The sequence below is a fragment of the Lithobates pipiens genome, unplaced genomic scaffold (genome assembly GCF_037356315.1).
Source record: "Lithobates pipiens isolate NorthernLeopardFrog02 unplaced genomic scaffold, aLitPip1_a1.2 Scaffold_18, whole genome shotgun sequence".
In the NCBI taxonomy this organism is placed as follows: domain Eukaryota; kingdom Metazoa; phylum Chordata; class Amphibia; order Anura; family Ranidae; genus Lithobates; species Lithobates pipiens.
Window position 1 is genome coordinate 222,068,505 of NW_027507758.1, and position 16,237 is coordinate 222,084,741.

General features: G+C 40.9%; 1 protein-coding gene across 2 annotated transcripts in view; it reads right to left on the reverse strand.

Annotated features, from left to right (window-relative positions):
• Nucleotides 1-16,237, reverse strand: part of FMN2 (formin 2) — a 160,233-nt gene that overhangs the window by 126,467 nt on the left and 17,529 nt on the right. For both annotated transcript variants that reach the window (XR_013276687.1, XM_077486613.1), the window contains exons 2-3: nucleotides 12,302-12,465; nucleotides 960-1,089 (exon numbers count right to left, since the gene is read on the reverse strand). Coding sequence is in view for 1 of the 2 variants with exons in the window: in XM_077486613.1 (XP_077342739.1) it covers nucleotides 960-1,089; nucleotides 12,302-12,465 (294 nt within the window). In the remaining variant the exon portion in view is untranslated. The remainder of the gene's footprint in view (nucleotides 1-959; nucleotides 1,090-12,301; nucleotides 12,466-16,237) is intronic.

Consider the following 16,237-nt stretch of genomic DNA (forward strand, 5'->3'; position numbering starts at 1 on the left):
AGAAAGGTTCAACGCAGGTTTCGTATGTGAGAATTACCAGGACTAGTAACTGACAGGACCCCAAGTATGCAGTTGTCAGAACTGGCTAGCAGTGGGTAGAGGCAGAGTTGGTTGTTCAAGCAAGAGTCTGGGCAGGTGGCAATCAGTAGCAAATCCATGATCTAGACAGGGGTAGCAATTCCTAAAATAATTCTTATTATTTATATTCATATTATTATTACAAGGGGTCAAGCACATTAGCAATAAAAGAAAGGCAAGCCATTGACACAGGAGCCATAAAGCAAAATGCTATCACAACTCCTTAACCCTGAGCAAGAAGGCCCAGGAGAGAGTGATGGCCTGTGGAGATGCAGACTGTAAAAAGGCTGAAACAGGGGATGCAGGAATGGGTTGTGTAGGATCATGTCTCACGCTATTAAGTGCCCCACCCTCTCAGAAAAAAATATATAGAACCTGACTAATCCCCCAAAACAAATGCCCACCCCTCTCTCTCATGCTTGCGCTGATAAAGGACAAAAGTAGTCATAGGAAAGACTGTTGTATTAATTTAAACTGTAAACACAGAGGGTACAGTGCAGTTGATAGTCTAGCACTGTAAAACACAGTATTGTACTATATCTCTCCTTACGCTCTTCCTACACAGATTTGTTAGCTTTCCCTAACCAACAACAACACACACTGACAGCATGGCTGACCCTTTTAAAGTGAGGAGGTTGGCTTGTCCATTCCTTCAGATTATTGGCTTTTAGAGACTCATCACTATTATGCAGTGTATTATGGGTTTCAGTGGTAATTTTTGGCTATAAATTCAGAGACTTTTGGAAAACTGTATTGAAGCCAATGTGACTCAAGTGACCAACAGACCTGCTTATAAGTCATATTCAGTTTGTTTATAAAAGTTGTCAGTGTGATATGGTTAAATTATTCACTTATGATGCTTTAGAAAAATGCAGTCTTACCAAATTCCTCAGTAAATGAGATGGATGAAGATGACCGTGCGACTTGACTTCTTTGTGTAAAGCATTCTTCTAAAGAATTAAGTGAGTGAGTAGGTTGATTCACTGCAGCTCTTGTGGAAAATTGATCTTGCTGTTGAAAGAAAAAAAAATGTAAACACTACTTGGTCTTTTACAAATATCTTTAACCACTTGACCACTGGGCACTTAAACTCCCATAGGCTGGATTAACACCTATGCATTTTTAGTGCTTTTTGCATTTTGCAGATTTGCACTACAGAACGTGTTCCACAGAAAACCATGTTAAATGGACTGTAGCGAAAATCTTCACAAAGCACTAAAACTGCATAGGTGTGAATCCAGCCTTAATAACCAGACCAAGTTTCAGCTTTCGGGGGGCTCTCACATTTTGAATGACAATTACTCAGTCATGCAACACTGTAACTATATGAAATTATTGTCCTTTTTTTCACACAAATAGAGCTTTCTTTTGGTGGTATTTAATCACCGTTGGGTTTTTTTTTTTTTTTTTTTTGTGTTATAAAAGAAAAAAGACAGAAAATTCTGCACAAAAATGAATTTTTCTTTGTTTCTGTTATAAAATTTAGCAAATTAGTAATTTTTCTTCATACATTTTTCCCAAAATTTATACTACTACATATCTTTGGTTAAAATAAGTACAAATTGGTCTATATTATTTGGTTAGTGTGAAAGCTATGGTGCCAATATCTGAAAATTGATCATACCTGAAGTATTGACGGCCTATCTCATTTCTTGAGACCCTAACATGCCATAAAAGTACAAATACCCCCCAAATTACCAATTTTTAGAAAGAAGACATTCCAAGGTATTTAGTAAGAGGCATGGTGAGTTTTTTGAAGTTGTCATGTTTTCCCACAATTCTTTGCCATATCAAGATTTTTTTACCTTATTTTTTCACACAAAACTGTCATATCAGGTTATTTCTCACACACAGCATATGCATACCACAAATTACACCCCAAAACACATTCTGCTATTACTCCCAATATGGCAATACCACATGTGTGAGACTTTTACACAGCGTGGCCACATACAGAGGCCCAACATGCAGGGAGCACCATCAGGCGTTCTGGAGCACCCAGGCTAATTCTGACATTTCTCTCCTACATGTAAAAATCATAATTTATTTGCTAGAAAATTACATAGAACCCCAAAACATTATATATTTTATTTTAGCAAAGACCCCAGAGAATACAATGGCATTTGTTGCAACTTTTTTATCTTGCACGGTGTTTGCTTAGCAATTTTTCAACTGTTTTGTGCTTTAAAAAAACAAAACAGTATAGTTAGCCCAATGTTTTTGCAGAATGAGAAAAATGAGGTTCCGTAAAATAGATACAAAATAGATACCTAACATGTCACCCTTCAAAATTGCAAACACTCGTGGAATGGCGCCAAACTTCCCTACTTAAAAATCCCCATAGGCGACAATTTAAAAATTTTTACTGGTTACATGTTACAGAGGAGGTCTAGGGCCAAAATGATTGCTCTCGCTCTAACATTCGCAGCGATACCTCACGTGTGTGCTTTGAACACCGTTTTCATATGTGGGCGGGACTCACGTATGCGTTCGCTTCTGCATGCGAGCACACAGGGACAGGTCACTTAAAAAATTATTGTTCATTTTACTTTATTTCTTTTATTTTGACACTTTTTTCCCCAAAAATACATTTTTTGATCACTTTTATTCCTATTACAAGGAATGTAAACATCCCTTGTAATAGGAATATGGCATGACAGGTCCTCTTTACAGTGAGATATAGGGTCAATAAGACCCCACATCTCACCTCTAGATTGGGAAGCCTGAAATAAAAAAATGATTCTGGCTTTGATCGTAGCGGTGATTCAGTAGAAGCACCGGAGGGCGGCGGGAGGGGGGGGTGTCCCCTCTTGCCTCCCGTAAGAACGATCAAGCAATGGAACAGCCACTATGATCATTTGTATTGTATAGGGAATTGCTGGCTGAAAAAGTTGATATCTGAATGATGGCTGTAGCTGCAGGTATCATTCAGATATCCCGCACAAAGTCAAGGATGTCATATGACGGCCGGCGGGCGGGAAGTGGTTAAAATGCATTTTTTTTAACACAAAGTTGTCCATTTATACAATATGTCTAACACATGCATGTACATACCAAAAATAACACCCCAAAAATAGATTCTCCTACTCCTCTTGAGTACGGTGATACCACATGTGTGAGACTTCCACAGCCTGGCCACATACAGAGGCCGAGTACAGCCGCGCATGGCTGAGTATGGCAGAGCATGGCTGGGTATGGCTGGGTATTGCTGAACAGGCCGAACATGGCTGGGTATCACCGAGTATTGCAGAGTATGGTTGGGTATTGCAGGGTATCACCGAGTATGGCTGGGTATTGCAGGGTATCACCGAGTATGGCTGGGTAATGCAGGGTATCACCAAGTATGGCTGGGTATTGCAGGGTATCACCAAGTATGGCTGAGCATGGCTGAGCATGGCCGAGTATGGCTGGGTATTGCAGAGTATGGCTGGGTATTGCAGGGTATCACTGGGTATTGCAGGGTATCACTGAGTATGGCTGGGTATTGCACGGTATCACCAAGTATGGCTGGGTATTGCAGAGTATGGCTGGGTATTGCTGGGTATGGCAGTTTATGGCAGAATATTGGCAGGGTATTGCTGGGTATTGCAGAGTATTGGCAGGGTATTGCAGAATATTGTCAGGGTATTGCAGAATATTGGCAGGATATTGCAGAATATTGCTGGGTATTGCAGAGTATTGCCAGGGTATTGCAGAGTATTGGCAGGGTAGTGCTGGGTATTGCTGGGTATTGCAGAGTATTGGCAGGGTAATGCAGGGTTAATTGTCACTGTGCAGGGCTGTGGGCACTACAGATCTAGCCCACAGCGCTGCTGCCACCAATCTCTCCGCTCTCACACTGTACCGATCGGTACAGAGAGGGGAGGGAGGAACCGGCATGACGTAGCGATCACGTGGTAAATGGCCATGATGTGTGGCCGTTGACCGTGATGCGCCGGGTCTTGTGGACCAGGTGGTCACAGATGTTCTCGAATGTGCGCACCCCGGGGGCGTGCGAGAGCGGAATTCTGGGAGGACGTCACTGTACGCTCTCCCAGAGTTAAACAACCACCCTGTAGCTGTCATTCGTCTATGGGCCGGTTGTTAAATGATTAATATGCAGTTGAAAGTAAATATAATAACTTATGAATTTCAATATAAAAACTGTTGCAGACACAAGAAAGGATATTTCTCTACATGAATGTTGTAGACACACACAGAAGAAATACAGGGATGTTTCATTAGACTTGAGAAGCAGTTACCTAGCTCAGTGGTTCTCAACCCTGTCCTCCAGTACCTCCAACAGGCCACGTTTGCAGGTTTTCCTTTTTCTTGCACAGCTGCTTTAAATCAGAGTCAATGGGTTGGTATTTTGGACAGCTATTTTATCTAAGAGAAATTCCCAAAACATGGCCTGTTGGGGTTACTTGAGGACATGATTGAGAACCACTGACCTAGATCATGGACTGCTGGGTTGTTTATTTCACATCAATCTACAGCGCTAAAAGCAGTGGATCTTTTCCCCATGTGCATTCTAAAACATGTGGCAGAGGTTTCATTATTAATTTAGGAAAACCATAACATAACCTAGTTAGCAGTGACGTTGTTGGAAAATCCCAACTTCACTCCTATTGCAATTGATAGCAGACAGTGTCAAGTGGGAAACAAATGTCTCTGAATTTCCATCAGTGTTGGCCACTACAAAACGCCTTGGCTCCTGCACTGTCTGGGTGACAGCTGCAATGCAGGAAGGGAACTGCACTGAGGACAGAGTGCCCATGTGGCCTCAGCATGCCTCCAGGCAACAATCGTTGGCACTTGCCTTAAATGAATTTACCTGTTTCTAACAGGGACATGAATTTAGGGTGAGCACTGGCATTTGGCACGTGTAGACACAACAGGATTCTAAAGAGTTTCTACCACACGCTTTATGAATTCCCTAGATTATGTTTAAGGGACACGTCTTTATAGAAACTTCAAAGAGGAAGTAAACTCTCCCACTCTGATGCTTCTTTTCATTTAGTCCATTATAATAAGTCATTATCAGACTATAGCCACTGTAATCCAGCCCAAATCGCATATTACTTACTGTTTAAAGAAACGTAAAAAAAAATTGTTTCCAGGGGTTAGGCAGCACCACCTTAAGTATTGTTTTCTGAGTCCACAGTGGAGTGTATTTCCGCCCTTACATTGAGAACTTCCTGTACTGTTAACCAAGCCTCCTTCTCAATCCAACGTTTCTATGGCAATCCTGCTTCCCTGTTCATAGCTTACTTGTTTATTTCATAGTATTTACTTGTGCCGATGTCTAATGTTTCCCTTTGTCAGACTTATCAGCTTCAACTGATAAGACTGCAGTAATGGCCAAGTAGACTGTATGTAAGGTCACATGGTGTGTAGGAGGAAGCTCTGAGTGATTAGCAGAGTTCAGTGTTGTGCCGTAGGAAGTCCTGATAAGACATAGAGAGTGTGCCTTAAATCAGGGGAGATCTGGGCATGCTCAGTGACTTCATTCTACAGAACAACAAGGATTAAAAAAATACTAAGCAAGTAAGGAGATAGCTACAAGCAGTGTTCATTAGGGTTTTTTATGCTGATTTACATGGGACAAGGTTGTGGGGGAGGGTTTACAACCACTTTAAGGCTGCCAGTGCTGACCTCGCATTCTGAAAATTACCCATTTGCTTCATTACTTTGTCATAGACCTCAAACAAGTATGGCCCAAGTCATACTGACAATTTTGTAGCAGTAATTTCCTAGAACTCTAGACACAAATATAGGCTGACATTATGAGCCTTCGGGAAAATAAAATTTTGGTACGTATGTATAACATCTTTTGTATTCCTGGAGCTCATTAGAGCCAATCCAAAGGTAAGCTGAATTTTCTGTATTGCAGACGCTACAAAATGTTGTGTGTAGTCAATGAAAGATTTGTGTCCCAGGTATTCCAAGTGATTTGCAGCACAATCACGGAGCAACTGACAGAATCACCAGTTTCATAAGTTATTTGCAATATGTTATCCAATGCAGATGCTGATGACCATAACACAGTTTTTTAGCCTTCTAGATTTACATGGTAGTCAGCTACAACAATAATGTAGCTAGCTACAAATCTCTACAAATCGCCAGACCAGAAAGATGCTTCAAATACTCAAAAAAGTTGCTTGTGCAACAGGACCCAATAGAGTTCATGAGTTCTGAATTTACTGATCTGCACAATTGTTCTGGTCAGTAGGCCAGCACAATGGACAGCCATCATTTATGTAAGGGGTCAGAAATGGCAAACTATGTATTTCCCTTATGGTTATAAATATCATTATTAGCAACAGCTATTTGTGATAAAAATCGGTAAAAAAAAAACTTAAAATTTTTTATTAAAACAGGTGAACCCCCATCAGTAAAGTTACTGTTTCCTCATTGACAAAAGGGTTAAACTGTTGTGAATGAGTGTACATTTGATCTAAAAGTAACCCCAAAAGCCCATGAATACTAGCCATTGGGGCCCCTTTCAGAGTTACAGTATGCAGTGTGTGGTTGCACTGAACAGGCCAAATACATGGCCTTCGAACATACCGCAATGCACAAAAATCTGACTTTTTAAATGGACCCCACTGAGCTACATTTGTGCATTTTGATGCACAACAACACACTCATGTTGGAGAGCACTGGCAAGGTGTGTTGGGGTTCCATCCAAAATTAATAGAACCGCAATAGCAATTGTTTTTTTGCAGCACATTGTGCATTTTACAAGCAAGTTATAGCAATGCAGAGATGTGAACCTGTCCTTAAGGTTTTACACTTGAAAATCTGGGAGACTTCCAATTAGTTGGACAGCTTCAGTGGGTTTTTTGTTTATTAAATTATGGTATATGTAAAAATTGGAACAAAACTGTTTGGCATATAGACTTCATTGCAGGTTTTGCAGTGCTGTTATTGTCACACATTATCTACTTACAACAGACTTTTTATCTTGTGACTTTTTTTCAGCATATTAGCAATATCATTATTATTGCAGTTATTGCTTTTTTTTAGTATATGAAAAATACAGTATATTTTATATATGTAGAAAAAATTATCCGCACTCTGGTCATTGAATAGCCACAGTAAACAAATGCAGATTAATGCCCTGTACACACGGTCTGACTTTCTGACGGAAAATGTGTGATTTGATCTTGTTGTCGGAAAATCCGATCGTGCGTGGGCTCCATCAGAATTTTTGACAGACAAAGTTTGAGAGCAGGATCTAAAATTTTCCAACAACAAAATCTGATTGTTTAAATTCTGATCGTGTATAGACAATTCCGACGGACAAAGTGCCATGCCTGCTCAGAATAAATTACGAAACAAAAGCTATTGGCTACTGCCCTCTTTATAGTGCCGTCATACATGTTCTACGTCACCGCGTTCTGAATGATCGGATTTTCCGAAAACTTTGTGCGACCGTGTGTATGCAAGACAAGTTTGGGCCAAAAATCTGACGGATATTGTCGTCAGAATGTCGGACCGTGTGTACAGGGCATAAGTCAGTTGACGCGTTTCAGCCTATAAGGCTTTAGTCATAACCACAATTATATTATTATAATTATTAATTATATTTTATATATAGTATATAATATAGAATATAGTATAATACTATATAATATAATATAGTATTTAACATTTATCACTGTGATAGTAAGCTATGGATCACAGGTTGCACTGGTTGGATCTGTTTTTTCCCAACCTTTAAACTATGTAACAAAAAAAACGTTGGGGACACATGTCACATGACGTGTATAAATCAATGGTTTCCTATGAGAGCCGTCGTAACTTGTCTGACTTGTGTCGGTCCAACTTTGAAAAAGTTTCCTGTACTACTTTGGTCCAACTTGGGCATGATTTCATCATCTTAACTGATCCAACTTGTGGCATGTAACTTGTGCTCTGAGGATCTTGAAGGGGAATCCCATGCCAACATAAAAAAATAAACGGCATGGGGTTCCCCCAGTTCCATAGCAGGCCATTTGAGTCTGGTATGAATCTTGAGGGAGAACCCCTCGCCAAATAAAAAAAAATTACACGGGGTCCCCCCTAAAATCCATACCAGACCCTTGACTGAGCTTGCAACCTGACAGGTCAGGAAAGGGAGAGGACCTGGCAGGCTGCATGTTGATGGGACATGGTCCTTGCCCGACAATCCTGAGTGGTGGTTATGGGGGTCTGTGGGCAGGTGGCTTATCTGAATATGAAAGCCCCCTTAGACACAAGTACCCCCAGATCCTGGCCCCCATGTGAATGAGTAGAGGTACATTGTACCCCTACTCATTCACCCAAAAAAAGTGTCAAAAAATAAATAAAAACAGTACACAGGTTTTTGACAAAGTCCTTTATCAAAAATAAAGAATGTCCCCCGTCGTAGCTCCAATGTGTCTTCTTTCTTCAGTGATGTTTTCTTCCTCCGGTTCTTCTACCTCCGGTGATGTCTTCTTCCTCTGGTTCTTCTGCTGGCTCTTCTCCTTCCCTCGTGGCATGATAGGCGGTGACATCACAAGGGGGTGGGGTCTCTGGATGTCGTCACTGGGTAACCACGCCCCACGGCTATATAAGAAATGGCAGATGCCAGAGCTAACATAACAGCTGGAGCTAGCTTCGGGAGAAGACATCAGAGGAGGGAGAAGAACAAGAGGAAGAAGGCATCACCGGAGGGAGAATAACCAGCCGCCCAGGCTTATTGGGAAGAGGCCTTTGACCCCATCAACATAGCAACCACTCCCCAAGTTGAGGGCATGTTGTTTTAGCGGGGGACCCCACGTCATTTTTATTTATTTTTTTATGAAGTGGTGTTTCCCAAAGGGTCTGGTATGGTTCCCATGCCGTTTTTTTTATTTTTATTTTGGCGTAGGGTTCCCCTTCAAGATTTATACCAGACTTGAAGAGCCTGTTGTGGTCGGATCAAAGTAGGATCCCATTCATTGAAGTCTCATGGAAGTCGGACATGAAGTCGTAGGGCAAGGTCGGATCTTAAGTCATCTGGCTTCCATGTTGGAGCAGTGTGAACCCCGGCCTTAGTGTTCAAATTCAAATTAACAGTAAAGTCTCGGGTTTAGGTTCAGACGAACTCCAGTCACTATGTATGAAGAATTCATACAAAGGGACTGAAAATATAAAAGCTAATGATGCTACACATCCCTTTTTACTTTACTTAAAGTCATTCTTTTTTTTAAGTATAATTCTTTATTCAAAAGAGTTTTCCATTTATAACAAAACATCTGCATAATAACAGAAAAAAGAAATAGACCCATTTTAGAATGAAAAATAAATTGAAACCAACCTCACAAAACAAATATAACAGATATACCAGCAGCGACACATATTAAATTCATGAACAAAGATAAAGAATAATATAAATTATAAAATAATACAATAATAATATTCTTTTATTATTCGTTAGCTTATCTACTTTTAGGATAAGAAAATAAACTTTCATTCAGACCTCAACATTAGGGGTCTGGTGACAAAATCTACTAAAATGAAAACTGAAAAACAAACAAAACAAAACACAACCAGACAAAACAAAACAAAGTAGACGTGGTAGTGAAACCTCCGGTTTGGTAAGAAAAAATAAAAGGTCATCTGCATATGCGGCAATCTTATGCTCCATGTTTGAGACCTGAAGTCCTCTGATCAAAGGGTCCAATCTTACTTTACAAAGGAAAGTTCTAGCGTTAACGCAAACATTAATGGAGAGAGGGGGCAGCCCTGTCTTGTGCCCTTAGAGAGAAATACTCTGATGGAACCCCATTAACCAGCGTGGCAGTTGTTGGGTCAGTGTACAGTGCCTGAATCCAAGATTACATTAGTTCCCCCAGGCTGTTTTTATTTTAAATTTTGGCGTAGGGTTCCCCCTTCAAGATTTATACCAGACTCAAAGGGCCTGGTGTGGTCGGATCAAAGTCAGATCCCGTTCATTGAAGTCGCATGGAAGTCGGACATGAAGTCGTAGGGCAAGGGCTGATCGTAAGTCGCCTGACTTCCATGTCAGAGCAGTGCAAACCTGGCCTTAGTCTTCAAATTCAAATTAACAGTAAAGTCTCGAGTTTAGATTCAGACGAGCTCCAGTCACTATGTATGAAGAATTCATACAAAGGGACTAAAAATATAAAGGCTAATGATGCTATACAACCCTTTTTACTTTACTTAAAGTGATTCTAAAGGTTTACTTTTTTTAAAAAATAACAAACATATCATACTTACCTACTCTGTGCAATGGTTTCGCATTGGACAGCCTGGAACCTCCTCTTTTTGGGTCCCCCGACAATGCTCCAACCCCTCCGCTCTGCCGAGTGTCCCATAACAAGCCACTTGCTATGGGGCATTCGTGTATGCTCACTCCCGAGCTGTCTCTTTGTGTCCCTAATGCCGCGTACACACGATTGGAATTCTCGTCGGAAAAAGCTCTGATGGTTTTCCTGACAGAATTCTTTCGGAATTTGGCTCAAGCTATCTTGCCTACACACGGTCACACCAAATTCCGATCGTTTATAACGCGGTGACGTACAACACGTACGACGCGACTAGAAAAAGGAAGTTCAATAGCCAGTAGCCAATAGCTTCTGTCTCGTAGTTGAATCTGAGCATGCGTGATTTTTGGCGTGTCGGAATTGCATACACATGAACGGAATTAGCGATAGAAAGTTTTTCCTTCGGGAAAATTGAGAACATGCTATCAATTTTTGGCTGGCGGGAATTCGAACAGCTAAATTCCGATGGAGCATACACACGGTCGTATTTTCCGATGAAAAGCTCTCATCAGTCTTTTTCTGGCCAGAATTCTGATCGGCATAAGACAAACAAAGCGCTGCTTAGCTGGTCCCCTGCTCCCTCCTCATTGCCTGTGACTGACAGCAGCTGTATCTGAGCCAATGAGAGAGAGAGCCAAGAGAGACTTCAATTTCGTGCAGAAGATTTTTTCACCTTAATGCATATAGTGCATTAAAGTGGTTGTAAACTCTCTTGCCGCGTACACACGAGCGGACTGTATGGCGTACTTAGTCCGTCATACAATCCGAAGGACAGTCCGTCATACTTTCGACTGAACGGACTTGACCACACACGGATGCACAAACAGTCCATCGAAAGCTAACGCGATGACATGTACAGCACGTACGACGGGACTAGAAATAGGAAGTCCAATACACAGCAAAGCACCCTTCCGCCGTGTAAATCCTTTCTGGGCATGCGCCATTCTTAGTCCGTCGAACTAGCCTACTGACGAGCGGATTGTCCGCTGAAACCAAAGTACGATGGACAGAATTCCGAAAAATCCGAAATACTTAGTACGCCAGACTGCACGCTGAAAAAGTCCGCTGAAGCCCACACACGAGCAGACTGTCCACTGAAATGTGTTTCGACGGACTAAGTACGCCATACAGTCCGCCCGTGTGTACGCGGCATCTCATATACCCAGTGAAGTGACCAACCTCATATGATACAGAGATATAAAAAAAAATTCTCCTACTTAGGTTTACTTGTTTATTTTCTGTCTTCTCTTTTTTACATCCCTTGAAAAGTGCTGAATTTGGATATAATCTTTCATCTGTCAGTATCACCGTGGAGGGGTGGGGAGCTGCAGTTAGAGCTCTTGTGCAGTGTGTGAGCGCTAATAGGAGGAAGGGACACACCACCTACACACGGCACAGGAACTAAGAAAGGATACAGAGCTGTATTGTGAATATACAAGCTGTGAGCTGAGCTCTCTTCACTGTCACAAATTTATCTGGCAAAATGGGAAAAGAAGTGACTCATGCTGATAACAGAAGAACAAAATACCAGAGAGAAATTACACTTAAAGCTCTGGAGAGAGACAAAGAAACACTACAGATGTATGTGCTTTATTCAGATTGCATGACTAAGGTTTACAACCACTTTAAGGTAAAAAAAAAACCTTCTGCCTTTAGAACCACTTTAATGTGAGGACAAGCAACCTAAGATGCAGGATGTAAAGTATTGGGAGCACATGGGAGTGGTTTAAATTTATTTTTGTACTCTTTATCGCTCACAGTAATGGTTTTCTGGAGTAATCACTTACCGCATGCTCAGGGTTTACAGTAACAGTTGTTTTCACACAAATACTAAGTTTCACATAACTAAAACAAATCAAGCTTGTTTGTCACTTGTGCCCTCTTTTTTGGAATTGGTTCTTTAATACTGCACAGGTTTTAGGTGAATCAATTTGAAATGGTAAAACAAAGGTGATAAAACTTACTTGTGTATTTGAAGGAATCTGTTCTGCACTTTTACTGCACTGTTCACGAAAACAATCACCGAAAGGAAGCAGCAAGCCCACAGTAAGGATTTCAGAGCAAAGATTTTCTACATTCTCTGGTGCATTTCTTTGTTGGTTAAATAACTTTTCCAGTAAGGTTTGTCCTATAGTTAATGGATAGATAATATACACATAAGTAAATCCAAGAAAACCCATCACAGTTCCTGAACAGTTTTTCAAATCTTGTTCAAAGTTTGGAGTTTACGATCTCTGCATTGAACCCTATTGAAGCCTATATGAGTGCAAAACGTGTTTTTTAATTCTGCCCATTTGTAGGGCTAATAAGTAAACTTTTGTCAAACATAAGGCATGGTAAATTGAGCACTGCAATTGAGGACACATTCAGTACTAGTGCCAAATAAAAAGAATAAAATAAAAGAATTGTCAGTTCTCCCTAATAGCTCCAACACACATTGACAATAGGGATGCTGTGAGCCCACATTTTATAGAAAGGGGCCTGTTTTTCCTTTCCTTTAAATTATTGGCTCATGTAACTTTGCAAACCAGGAACACAGGCTATGCACAGCATTATAGGTTGTTCCTTATTTTTGGCAGCCAATGTTTTTGGCCAAAATCTAGGAAGTTCGACACAAACTTATTGTGGTAGTAAACCTGAACCTTAACAATAAAAGAAGTGTGTATCTGTCACAGGGTGGTTTCTGTGGATACACTCAAAAATAAAAAATCCAATTGCCACGTCCTTTAAATAGCTTGAAGTAAATCAAAATAAGGGGAAAGAAAGCTGGGAAAAGGGGAGAGAAACCCACACACAGAAAAAAACCTAAAAAAAAAAAAAGTGTTGGTTGTGTTGGACTTTTTAGGCAAAATATTATGTTTGAATACAAAACAAGAAAAAAATATATATATATAAAAAAATTATTTATTTATAAAAAATAAAAAAGAGTAAAAACATATCAGGTACTGCTTTATATCCTGTCTCTATCAATACATCTTAGGCAATGTCCATATCTGTATCTATTGGTTATCTATACCCAAAGGGTGAAGAATTGTACATTAGTATTCAATATAAGAAAGAATTACACTAGACAGGGTATTGATTACAGAACCGATCTTAAATATATTCTGGCGCTCTACATGTTTCGTGTTTTTGGTCAACGCTTCCTCAGGAGCTTTATCAATTTTATTTCTTCATGGGGACACCCCAAGAGAAATATGCAGGAAGAAAAAGGAGAACAACAAGGAGATATTTCTCTAGGCAGATAGAGCGATTTTCACATCGACATCACACTTTTAAATGTATAGGAGCCTGCAATTAGCATAAAGGCTTCAGATGTTTGTGGTATAAGGCAGCAACAGGAGGTGATTTTGCACCATACTCTCTTAGGTTCAATTAGCTAGTTCCTGTGTCCTCTCCAACCAAGTGAAATGTAGGCAAGCTTGTCTCATCAGGTTCAGGGTTCAGAAGGGGACCTTGGAGCCCCTAAAATATCTCCCTCTATCAGAGGATAGGACCGCTGTGCTGAACCTTATTCCTAGACATACAATGTCTAGCATATCACTAGGGATGAGCCTGATGTTCGAGTTGAACGGAAGTTCAACTGGAACATTGGGTATTCACCTGTTCACCAAATACCTAACATTATGGGGCATTCGCAGGAAATTTGAGCGCCCGCGGAACGCTCCATAATGATGACTGCTGATTGGCCAAAGCATGCACCGACCTGCATGCTTTGGCATATGACAGGGTGCTCTGATGTGAGAGCCATAATTGGCCAAAGGCAGAGTGCCTTTGGCCAATCATGGCTCAGGCCCCACACTATTTAAAGCTGCTTATATTGCAGCCGTACATAGTTTTATGAATGAGAGCAGCAAAATTACATTTGTAAAGGGAAAATTTTCATTTAAAACTGCTTGCGGTTGTAATGTATTGCCTGATTTTAAACAAATTGCACAGGGGTCCCCCCAAAATCCATCCATCTTCAGGTCTGGTATGGATTTTAAGGGGAAACCTGTGCCAAAATTAAAAATTATTGTAGGGTTAATAAGGTTGTAGTGCTATAAATATGCACTGATTACTGTGTGAATGTCACTGGCAGGGAAGGGGTTAACACTAGGGTTAACATCAAAGGGTTAACTGCGTGTTCCCTCAGTGTGTTTTAACTGTGTGGGGATGGGAGTGACTAGGAGAGGAGACATATCCTTTTTCCTACTTAGTAAGAACAAACAATATGTTTCCTCTTCCCTGACAGCACAGGGATTTGTGAGTTTGCACACACAAATCCCCGTGATGGCACTCGTGCACACAATCGTGTGTGGCCAACGGCGATCGTGCTCGTCGGCCATGAGCATGCCCACTGCTGTGTAGCGTGCGCCCTCTGGTGGCCAAAAAGCGTAAGGATGTACCCATATGGGGTTTCACCCAGGAGAGCCAAATCTGCCACAGTATATCTGCGTGAGCCGGTCAGGAACCGGTTAATAAAGGACTTGTCCCCAACTGTCTACTGTCATTTTTACCATTTTGACACTTTTTGGTGAATGTGTAGGGGTACAATGTACCCAATACCCATTCACATGGGGGTGGGATCTGGGGGTCCCCTTAAATGTGGGTTCCAGATTCCGATAAACCCCCCCTGCCCAGAGACCCCCACAACCGCTGGACATGGGTTATGGGGAAGAGGCCCTTGTCCCCATCTCATTTTTTTACATTTTGACACAGGGTTCCCCTTACAATCCATACCAGACCTGAAGGGTCTGGTATGTATTTTGGGGGACCCCATGCCATTTAAAAAAAAGTTGGCACAGGGTTCCCCTTAATATCCATACCAGACCTGGAGGGCATGATATGGATTTTGGGGGGACCCCCACGCAATAATTTTTTTAATTTTGGTGTGGGGTTCCCCTTAATATTTATACCAGACCCAAAGGGCCTGGTAATGGACTGAGGGGGGACCCATAAAAAAATTTTTTCAATGATTTTTATCTATTTTTCCGGGATACAACAATTCATTACAGCCACAAGCAGTTTTACATTACATTTTTTCCTTTAGAAATTAAATTTTGCTGTGGTATTGTTCTAAACATGGGAAAGATGCATTACTTTACAGGCATACTAAGGACACCCACCCAGGCACGATATTTAAAGGAATATTTAAAATTTATTGTTTCACTTTAAGCATTATTAAAATCACTGTTCCTGAAAAAACTGCCATTTTTAAAACTTTTTTTTGCATTGATACATGTCTTCTAGAGCAGGACCTGGGTCCCCAAACACTTTTTATGGCAATTACATTTTTCATGTTCATGTCCCATAGACTTTAACGGTGTTCACTTGTTCGCAAAACTTTTTTCGCCTTTTCGCAAGTTCTGGGGTGAACCGAACTGGGGGGTATTCGGCTCATCCCTACATTTCACCATTAAGCAACGAAGAGCCATTCATATCCAGTCACAGTATCAAAGGAGATGAGTGTCATCCCACAGATGTCAGCTGTCACTAATTTCCAGGGAAAGCCACAGGTTTTGCTCCCTGAAAATATTTGTCTCTAGGAATTTTTTTGGTATTGATTCATTTTTAAAATGTCTATAATTTGTTAAATATTACCTTCAGCTCCTAACTGAATAAAAGATAATACATAAAATCAAATGACCTAACGTGAATTATAATCTTCAAAGAGATAATTCAAAGTAACGTGTCACAATTAGGGATGAGCCGAACACCCCCCGATTCGGATCGCACCAGAACTTTCGAACGGACCCCAAATTCGAACGAACTTTAGAACCCCATTGAAGTCTATGGGGCTCGAACGTTCGAAATGAAAAGTGCTAATTTTAACGGCTAATATGCAAGATACTGTCCTAAAAAGGGTTTGGGGACCTGGCTCCTGCCCCAGGGGACATGGGTCAATGCCTAAAATGTTT